This window comes from Thunnus maccoyii, chromosome 10 (genome assembly GCF_910596095.1).
Source record: "Thunnus maccoyii chromosome 10, fThuMac1.1, whole genome shotgun sequence".
NCBI classification, from domain to species: Eukaryota; Metazoa; Chordata; class Actinopteri; order Scombriformes; family Scombridae; genus Thunnus; species Thunnus maccoyii.
This window is the reverse complement of record NC_056542.1, coordinates 2,442,616-2,453,914: the sequence shown is the minus strand read 5'-3', so window position 1 is coordinate 2,453,914 and position 11,299 is coordinate 2,442,616. Positions and strand designations below refer to the sequence as shown.

The 11,299-nt window shown below is 39.3% G+C and overlaps 1 protein-coding gene across 1 annotated transcript; it reads left to right on the top strand.

The window, feature by feature from the left end:
• Window positions 1–2,815: 2,815 nt before the first annotated feature.
• On the top strand, window positions 2,816–10,868 carry LOC121905382 (NLR family CARD domain-containing protein 3-like). The gene is made up of 7 exons (XM_042423592.1): window positions 2,816–2,892; window positions 3,472–5,254; window positions 5,359–5,532; window positions 9,000–9,170; window positions 9,263–9,436; window positions 9,898–9,944; window positions 10,333–10,868. The coding sequence occupies exons 1-7, from the start codon at window positions 2,856–2,858 to the stop codon at window positions 10,866–10,868; spliced, it is 2,922 nt and encodes a 973-aa protein (XP_042279526.1). The 5' UTR covers window positions 2,816–2,855.
• The last annotated feature ends 431 nt before the right edge of the window (window positions 10,869–11,299 follow it).

The following is an 11,299-nucleotide window of genomic DNA, read 5'->3' as shown; positions in this document are numbered from 1 at the left end:
AAACTTTTCAAATTGATCCGTACATGTTCAGCTGAATCTGATCCGAAATCTGAGAGTGGACAATGCCACTCAATTAACAATACATGGAAAACCTTAGCAACAACCTTACCATCTGTTACCACATCAATCATACTTGAGCTGCTAATGTGTTCTCAGTTTGATTGTAAATCACAGCAAAGAAACTCTGAATAATATTGGAAATATTGGAAATGTGGCAGCTAAAGAACAAGCTTCATGAAGAGACTTCACCTCTGAAAAGCTTCCAGTGAACATTTCAACCACAACAGAGGCGTAACAGATGTGTGGTACAACCGTAACGAGATGCAGCCTCAACCAGTGAAGATTCAGGTTAACTGAACACTAATGTACACTGTTACTGATCTACTTCACAGAGTCACTAAAACCACGAAGATGAGTAAATCTGAGGGAGGATCAGCGTCTTCAGCAGTCAGTTTTATGTCGATGAAGAGTGATGACTCCAAACGATTTCCTCTAAACTTCAGCAATGAACCCGGACCTCCAGAAACAAAGTAAGATGGTCGGCACTGTCAGTTCAAAACATTATATAATATTGGGGGAGGGAAGCTGGTACTCCAGGGCCCCTGGAGCACCTCGCTTGTGACGTATTTAATTGTGAAATTCACAATTATCACAATGATAAGTGCTTTCAGATTACATTCTCAAGATTATGTACAACAGCATTTCAGTATTAATGGGAGATGTGACACCTTTGTTGTGTAACCAAGTTCTTAAATTTGAGTATAAAAAGGTGTAATGTCCAGGTGAAGCCACTGGTTTAAGTGTTCATCAGTGATTTGTTCACTGTATTCATTGTTGAAAATGTTTGATTTTATTTTTATTTTTTTTATTTTTATTTATTACAATTATTCTGCTGGAGTCTTGATATCACAACTTTAGCTGGTTCAGTTCTGTGGTTCCTACCTTTGTGTTTTGGTATAGTTCTGTTAGAAACAGGCATATTTGGTGTTGTAGTGGTGTTTTGCATTCCCACTCTTCATTATGGACACACAGTTCCATTGCAAATGAAGCACAATGGTTTCATTCTTCCCTCGGGCAAAATGAACACATAGGCAAGCAATTTTGATTCAGGTGAACAGGTGCCATTTGGAGTCCAATATCCAGTTCCTATAATACAGCCATACTAATGGAACTGGCTGCAGTGTCTGCCATGTCTTTTACTGCCTGCTTTATGTGCCACCCTCTTATACCGTTCAAGGACAAAACTGATCTGCCAGCAAATCCCCCACATCCAACTTCCAATGGATGTGACTTTGGCTTCCTAACACGCTCATCTGCCTCTGCTGCAAACTATGAATATTTAAGTTTCCTCTTCTTTCCCAACTCATCCACCATCCCTGCTTTGCCTGAAAGACTGCGTCTGCACATTTAGGAGCCTCCTCTAGCCTCTGGATCTAGAACCAGTTGTAGAGTTGAAATCAATTTAAACTCTTCCTTGAAACAATTACAAGCAGTGTCTATTAGTCATAAATTGTAAAAGTTTTTATTCAGATAAATTCAAATGTAGTGACACTGATATCACTATTTTGTTACTTTCATTGTGCAGTATTTATTTCAAAAAGACAACAAAAATGAATGTATGCTTTGATAGAAAATGTTTTTGGCTTCTATCTCTCACTTTTTTTAGTCAGACTACATCAAGCGTTCAGCAGAACCAGGACACACTGACGGTGGGTAATTATATTTGATAATCAACTAATCTGTGTAATTATTATTATTTTGTTTATTATTACTATTTCTGTGAGTTACGGAGGTAACTTTTTGCAGTCAGTCCCTCCAGGAAATTGCTATTTTGTGATTGAAATCTCTGCAATATTGGCGAGAGCCTGCAATTTAGCTAAATTACCACAACCTTTCCGCATGAAATGGAAAAATCACCAGACCACTTGTTATCTGGACCAATGTCACATTTGGAGTGGTTGTTACTTACGTCATTGCAGCGTATTCAGGTGGAAGATGGACAAATCTCTCCTGCTGACAGAAATTATGCCATAGACCGAGCAAAACAATTCCCAAATGTTCCCAAGTGAGGTTTACATTCAGTTAGTCAGAAGATTACAAGTTGATGATATTCAGACAGCAAAAACGGACATAATCTACCTCAAACATAAATATGGGCATTTTGGAAATGAAACTATATTTTTATTTTATGTTTATGTTATGTTATGGATTTATTTTAATTGCATTGTTGACTGATTTTATTTGGTGTTAATGTTGAGGTAGAAGTTTATTTAGTAAAGGCTTATAAATGAAACTCAAGTACAGTATTTTCTTTTGGTCACAATAATCACAAAAAAGGGTGTCTAGATAACAATTTGGTAACAGCTCGCAAAATAGTTAACAGTAGGAAATTGTAAATGATAGAGTTGGAAGCTGTAGGTTCATGAGGAATCATTTCTCTTTGTTTTTAAGACTATAGCACAATGGTTAAGGCATTTTTTTACATATGTTGACACAGCAAAAAGTCATCTAAAGCTTAATCATTAACACCAACAAATCTCACCAGTTATTTAGTTAAATTTACCCAAAAACATGTAGATTATACTTTAGACCTACATCTGGGGAATAAGATTACTATTACATAAAATGACTAATAGTTGAATAAAACGTTTCATGGTCTTTCTCAGGGGTTTGAATCAGAAGCTATGGCCTGTCTAAAGCAAGCTCTGAGAGTACATAAGAGCGTCCTTTCTGCAAAACACAAAGGACTATTTGAGGAAGACAAGCAGGAGGATGAACGCCCTGATCCGCCAGTTGAGTTAGATGATGACATAAGTGAAGCAGCTCTGAAGATTGCCCTCCATATTTTAAGGAAAATGAACAAGGATGAACATGCTCGCGCACTTGAGCAAAGTAAGTGACTGCATGTTATCTTACTACAACAGCTGATGTTTAATAAATGTTATACATTAAGTTTTTGTACCAATTCATCAGTCTGTTAACTTTAGTCCAGTGTGAAATGTCTCCACAAATATCAAATGAATTATCATTAAATTTGGTGCTCTCTTTCATGGTTTCCAGAAGATGAATCCTAAATATTTTAATGATCCTCTGACTTTTCATCTAATAGAAGCAGCGGGTCAAAATTTCAATTTTTTCAACAGACTGAATAGACTGAATCCCTGTCACCCTCAGATACACTTTATAATTAAACCTAACAGCATGCCAGTATCCTGAACTTTGCTTGTTTGGGGGGGTGGGGGTTGTCAATTTGTCAAATTGTCCTCATTTAGATTATGCCAAATTGGCTATTAGCAGCTCCTGTTGGCAGTGTAGCCAAGTATGTACAGACAACTATCACTGGATTATTTTGATACTGACGAAAACTTAAAATCATGATGATTCTCAGACAAGTTCTGGGGTTATAATGAGTGTTATGTGAACATAACAGTTTGGGCTTCTTATTGATGTTACATATTTCTGTGCTGTTAGGTCATTATGGAGAACTCAGAATGTATCAACAGAAACTAAAATCTTCTGTGAAGAAGAAAAATGAGAACTTGTTGGAAGGGATAAGTGCAGAGCAATGGCCTGTGCCTCTCAAAAAGATTTACACAAAGATCTACCTGAGAGAGGGGGACAGTGGAGGGGTCAACAATGAACATGAAGTGAGACAAATTGAGACGGCGTTCAACAGACGGAAATATTTGGAAAGTATGATCACATGTGAGGATATCTTCAAGCCTTTACCCAAACAAGACAAACCAATCAGAACGGTGCTCACCATGGGGATAGCAGGCATCGGCAAAACAGTGCTGACTCAGAAGTTCATGCTGGACTGGTCAGAGGGGAAGGCCAATCAAGACATCCAGCTGCTGTTTTCAGTTCCTTTTAGGGAGTTGAATTTGTTAAAAAATAAAAAACAAAGCTTGATGGAGCTCCTGTGTAACTTCTCTCCAGACCTGAAAGAGTCTGGATTCAAAGACCTGAAAATGCACAAAGTTCTGTTCATATTGGATGGTCTCGACGAGTGCAGACCCCCTCTGGATTTCAAGGGAAATGAGAGATGTTGTGATGCTACACAAGCAGCCTCAGTAGATGCTCTGCTGACAAACCTAATGGCAGGTAACCTGCTACCAGAAGCCAGTCTGTGGATAACTACCCGACCTGCTGCTGCCAGCTGCATCCCTCCACAGTATGTTGACCGGGTGACTGAGATACGAGGCTTCAACAACCTACAGAAGGAGCAGTACTTCCACAAGAAAATTGAAGATGAAAACTTGGCCAAAAGAGTAATTGCAAACATAAGGTCAGCAAGAAGTCTCTACATCATGTGCCACGTGCCGGTGTTTTGTTGGATTTCTTCTATCGTCCTGGGAAACATGTGTGCCAAAGCAGGAGGAGGAAAAATGCCGAAGACTTTGACTCAGATGTACATCCACTTTCTGGCTCATCAGACCACAAAGAAGCATGTCAAGTATGGAGGGGAGCAAGAACTGGACTCCCAGGGGAATAACAAGGTGATCATGTCACTTGGGAAGTTGGCCTTCCAGCAGCTGGTGAAAGGCAACCTGATCTTCTATGAGGAGGATCTCAGAGACTGTGGTATTGATGTCAAAGAAGCATCTGTGTACTCAGGAGTGTTCACTCAAGTCTTCAGGGAAGAGTTCTGCATGCAGCAAAAAGTCTTCTGCTTTGTACATTTGTCAGTTCAAGAGTTTCTCGCAGCTTTGTATGTCCATGTGATGTATAAGGTGTCCGCTGAAAACCTGATGATTGGATCTAAACAGATGACCCAAACAACACCTGTATCTGAACTGCACAAAGCTGCAGTGGACAGAGCTTTACAAAGCAACAACGGCCACCTCGATCTTTTCCTGCGTTTCCTCCTCGGACTCTCTCTGGATTCCAGTCAAGCTCTGCTCAGAGGCCTGAAGATACAGGTAGAAACCTGCAGCTCTCAAAGTCATGAAGAAACCATCAAGTACATCAAGGAGAGAATCAGTCAGACTTGTCATCCAGAGAAGTACATCAATCTCTTCCACTGTCTGAATGAGCTGAACGACCACTCTCTGGTGGAGGAGATCCAGAGCTACATGGAGTCAGACCAAGACTCAGTGATGGACGAGTGCTCTGCAGCTCAGTGGGCAGCTCTGGTCTTTGTGTTGCTGACCTCGCCAGAGAAGCCAGAGGAAATCCAGCTCAAGAAATACTGCAGGACAGAAGAAGGCCTTCAGAAGCTCCTACCAGCCATCAAAGCATCCAAATCAGCAATGCAAGTCTCTCTCATCATTTGCAGTTTCATTTTTAATAATCATCCATTGTGGTTGCAAATTTAAATTTTTTTTAACAAATTGACTTTGTCTTTCTGTTTATCAGGTTGAATGATTGTAATCTCACTGCAGACTGCTGTAAGGAGCTGTCCTCCACTCTCAGCTCAAACTCTAATGAGCTGAATCATTTAAACCTCAGTGACAACAACTTACAAGACTCAGGAATTAAACTTCTCTGCACCGGACTCAAGAGCCGACACTGCAGACTGAAGACGCTGAGGTGAGTCAAAGCTGCAACTAACAATAATGTGACTGAACAAAGATTTTGGAAGTCCCCAAAAATCTGACGACTCAGTGCAACTACAGACAGACTCTTTTTGTTGTGGTAACAGCAGGACCACCACTTTGGCCCAGACTGAAATATCTCAGCAAATGTGTTCATCAACATGAAATGTTAATATATATATATATATATATATATTTTTATTTATTTATTTTTTTTTTTTTTAAATCATCTAGCACAACATTTGTGTTGTTTTTTAATGACACCAACAAACAGCTACTTGGTTTATTAAACTTTTGACAAAATTGATGTTTCATGTTCTGAATTGAAATTGAAAGTGAATTCACGTTCCCCACAGGATAAATTAATCCAATTTCATTTGTCCAATATTGAGGTTTGGTCAGTGAAGTTTCAGGAGCAGGACCATACCTCAACTACGCCTCTTCCAGCATTCCTATAAATACCACCTAACCCTTTCCTCTTCCTCCGCTCTCATATTCCCCACCATATTTCTCTCTTCCTGTTTCTTCCTGATTCTTCCTCTCCTTCTTAGTGTCCTGAGGGGATCCGCTGTTGCCCTGGTGCTATAGCGGATTCCTCATAAACCTCCCCACAACACAGCAACCGGAAGAACTATATCGTACTATAACTATATCAATTGTTTTCCTTAATAAATCATCCAAACGCATCATGTTGATGGTGTGGTCCTTGCTAGTGAATCATGGTTTATAAGCAAATTCCTGCAAAACTAATGACATTCTCATTAGGTCTCATCTTCACTTCCTTTTTATTGCCACTTAGTAAATGAAGGCATGCTAACACACATAACTATGATAGTAAGCTGGTAAAAATTTGAACTGAAGGAAAACACAGTGGGTGCATCCCAAGTCTCTTAAATTGCATCCACGTTTCCCTCATTTGTGTCTTTTCCTTGCGTCTTAGTCCCTCCCACCGTGGATGCAAGGAGAGACGCAAGGAAACCAAGCGAGGAGAGAGGAAACGAGGAAGTTAGTTGTAAGAGACATAAGACGTCCTCTCCTCTGAAGCGTCATGTGAAGCAATGTCCATTTCTGATGACGGCGACAGCTGATCACAGCTGGATCAGCTGTCAGTCGGCTTTAACAGCTGTCGAAACTTCTGATGGAGTTTGTGTCTGCACACATGTGTACTGTGCTGACACTAATAAAGGTGCACAGTTATCACCACTAGAGAAAGCTGTTTCCTCTCTGCAGCTGTTACCTGTTTAACAAACACCTAAATAAAAATCTGCATTCTGCATTTATACTGTGTCCTGCTCAGAGGCACAGCAACCATTTCTACTCACAGAATGCGTTTATACTATTTATTTATTATTTGACTCTGTATTTTTTGATAATCCTGAATTCATTATTCAATAACCCAGAATATGTTCAGGGTGTCTTCTGAACACTGGAAAATATGTATTTGGCTAAATGTTTCAGGTAAAATGGAAATGATGTAATTCATATCAAACCCGACACTCAGGAATTTTCAGCCTCACATGTGACTGAATAGAAATGACGATAAATGATGTAAAATATAAATGTGTTTAACTGTTATTATGGATAAAATTAAAGTCAGGAAGAGTCTGTCTGTCAGCAAGAAACAGTTTAATGGAGAAAATAACATCATGAAAAGAAAAATCTGTCTAATAAATGAAGAAAGTTGTTTATGGTTCTTTTGTTGATCAGACCGACAATTAACAGATTTTTAACTATGATGAATCAGAAAACAAGTAAAGCATAAAACTTGGGAATGATACATTTAAATTTAATCTGTTATCTGTCTCCACTTCGGTATGAAACTGCAGTGATGTATCAGATCAGTCTGATAAGCTGCAGCGTCCAATCAATAATTGATATCCAATAAGGGGGCGTGTCGGCTGATAAAAGACTTCCGTGAAGTCTGCTCTCATGTTTCCTCGCTCCTCGGAGCAGAATAAGAGACTTGAGACGCCCGTCAAAATGGCACATCAGAAACAACTTCCGGTTCAGGCGAGGAGCGAGGAGCAAGGAGACATAAAATAAGATACTTGCGACGTACCCACTGTTCTAGTGAGATGCTGACTTGCAGGAAGATGTCAAAGAAAGAATGGGAATGCTGCCAACTCGTATCTCCAGTGCAATCATTTATTTTAAAGATTCTGAGATTAAGTACAGAGCTGCTGACAGGGCTGTAGACTCTTTGTCTTGCAGTAGTGCAGTTCTTTTGATCCATTTATTTATTTGTTATATATAAGTTTAGGCCCTTGCAATATTGCGCTACTGTCAAGTTATGGTGCAAGAACTTATGGGTTTGGCCACCAAAATGTTTTGTTGTGGTAGCAGCAGTACCACCACTTTGGCCCAGACTGAAATATGTCAACAAATATGTGTTCATTAGCATAAAAATGTATAGATTTCCAAGGTCTCCAGAGGATGAATCCAATTACCTTGTTGACCCTCTAACCTTTCATCTAGCACCATCATGAAGTTGACATTTGTGATGTTCTTTTACTGACAACAACAAACAGCTACTTGGTTTATTAAAACTTTGACAAAACTGACATTCATGTTCCCCACAGGATAAATTTATCCAATTTCATTTGTCAGAAACATGGCATTCTCATTAGGTCTCATCTGTACTTTGTTTTTAGTTCTATTTAGTAAATGACAGCATGTTAACGAGCTAAACTATGATAGTAAGCAGGTAAACAATTGAACTGAAGGAAAACATACTCCCATTCTAGTGAGATGCTGACTTCCAGGCAGATGTCAAAGAAAGAATGGGAATGCTGCTCACTCATATCTCTAGTGCAATCATTTATTTTAAAGATTCTGAGATCAAGTACAGAGCTGCTGACAGGGCTGTAGACTCTTGTCTCACTGCAGTAGTACAGTACTTTTTATCCATTTATCTGTGAGTTATATATAAATTTAGGCTCTTGCAATATTGTGCTTCTGTGTAGTTTTTGCACTCAGTCTAAAGACGGTTATGTTCGACTACATAAAACCTAAACATAAACGGCAACTATAAAGTAAAACAAGATTGATACAAAATGCAAAAGCAAAAGTGTGTCATTCAGATTCTCACGCTATTTTATTTTACTTTTACTTTCCCTTGATGTCTATATTAGCCTATGGTTTTAGTATGAGACAACATTTGACTTTTTATTTTCACACAACAACCAAGTTTTCAATATCTCGTACACATTTACTGGTTGACTTTTATACTCTCTACCACATTTTACTATTAATAGTTACATGTGCAAAATAATAAAGAATGACAAAGAAGACTTGACAGTATAATACAATCCAATACAAGAACCCTGAAATAAGTGTGGCCATTGTAAAGCTTATAATGTTCAGTTTTTGATAGGTGTGATTTAACTATGTGATCATTTTGATGTGGTAGTTTTTTGTATCTTTGCATTTGATTTCGTTATTTTGCATTGTTTGTCCCTTCAGGCTGAACCGATGCAGTCTCACCCAGAGATGCTGTGAGGACCTGGCTTCAGTCCTGAGTACTTCATCACCTCTCAGAGAGCTCGACCTGAGTGACAACGACATCAGAGACTCAGGAGTTCAGCTGCTCTGCAAGGGACTGGGAAATGTGGGCTGTAAACTGGAAACCATCAGGTATCCTTTTAAGCAGACTATTAATGCAAAATTTAATAGCTATGAAGGGTAACAACCAGCTGTTAAAGGTGGATTCTGTCACTCTGTCACAGGTTGTCGTTCTGTAGCATCACAGAGAAAGGTTGTGGTTTCTTGGCCTCAGCTGTGAAGTCCAACCCGTCCCACCTGGGAGAGCTGGACTTGAGCTACAATCACCTTGGAGAAAGTGGAGTTAAGCTCATCTCTGAAGCTCTGGAGGAAGGACAATGTGAATTTACTAAACTCAGGTAAAGAAAACAGTCTGATGGTTGTTTTTAGCCGGTCGGTCCATCACTTTGGTCTAGACTGAAATATCTCAACAAGTATTGAATGGATTAGGATGAAATTTTGTACAGACATTCATGATCCTCAGAGGAAACATTTAAAGAACTTCAGTGATCATGTGACTTTTTCTTTAGTGCCACCAGCAGGGGAAAGTCTTCACTTATCCTGTGAAATATCGCAACAAGTGTTGAAATTTGGTTCACCATCATCAAGTCAATTTTTCATTTGTCCCAAACTTTGGTTTATGGCTAAATATTTCCAAAAGCTAATGCCATCAGCCTTAGCTGTAGTCCTTGTTTAGTGTTGTTTTTACTGTTGTGATGTTTTCATGGGTCAAATTAAGAAGTTTAACAACCTTCAGAGAGGCTTTAATGCTTCTTCCTCAACATAATCCAGACAACATGTGTTTCTATCTGCTCCACAGAGTCGACCACAATGCAGAACACTGGTTTACACCAGGACTGAGAAAATGTAAGTTTGGACTTTTTTCTTTTTTTTGGTCAAAAATCTGCTATGGAGTACATGAAGCACTAACTCTGACAATTTTCATCGATCAGAGGAGGCTGTTTTTAAATATTCCTCCATGTTTTGAAGCATTTCCTATCAGTTTAATCCATGGTTATGTTAGTTTTACCAGTGAGTTAACAGAACATGAAGCATCAGTACTGTAGTGATGGATACTTGCAGTTTAAAATACCTTGAGCACTGATTTAAACAGTGATTACATTGTTGACTGGAGCTGTTTGATGTTTCCTGATGCATGGATGCCTGCCAGCCATTGAGTAGTAAGTATTTTCAGTGGCAGTGGTATAAACTGTCAGTATAAATGTCTAACTGCTTGACTTATTCCTGCCATCAGATGCATGTGAGCTCACAGTGGATACAAACACACTCCACAAACTCCTCATCCTCTCTGACGGGAACCGAAAAGTTAGTCAGGCCCAAGAGAAGCAGCCGTATCCCGACCACCCAGACAGGTTCAACTACTGGACCCAAGTCCTGTTCCAACAGGGCCTGATATGCCGCTGCTACTGGGAGGTGGAGTGGGAGGGAAGCTGGGCAGGGATGGGAGTTACCTACAAGGAAATCTGTCGCAAAGGTCATGACCAAGACTGTGTGATGGGATACAATGAGATATCATGGGGTCTGCACTGCTCTCTTCATGGCTACCAAGTGTATCATAACTACAAGAGCATCGTCCTTCATGTCCCTCTGGCTGGTTCTCACAGACTGGCGGTGTATCTGGACTGGGAGGCTGGCATCCTGTCCTTCTACAGAGTGTCTACTGGAGGATCACTGACACACCTGCACACCTTCCACACCAAATTCACCGAACCGCTCTACCCAGTATTTAAAGTTTGGGGTAAGGGCTCTTCAATGAGGCTTGTTGGGTGAAACAGCTTAAACAGAAGAAAAGACTTGATTAATCATTGTTCACATTAACATTGAAACTATCAAAATGATCAGTTTTACTCAGAGTTAATGACATTATCTCACAGAACAAAATTGATAATAATAACAAATCAACCTATTTTATTGATATCGAACCTTTCAAGCAGGAAATGCAGCTCTAAATGCTTCACATAAAGAGAAAACTTCATATAACTGACAATTATAAATATTAAAAGTATTTCTATCTATACAGCCCAAAAAAACAAAAAGTGGGAAGTTGATCTTAAGACTCAGACCTACCAAATTTAGGTAGAACTTTTAGATGTGCCTACTGTTCGGGTGTGTCCTAGAAATCTGTTTTTAACCATTTATAATGTAGGAAGACGGCTTTGTTTGTTTTGAATTCCATAAAGAGAATTTTTTATTTTATTTTA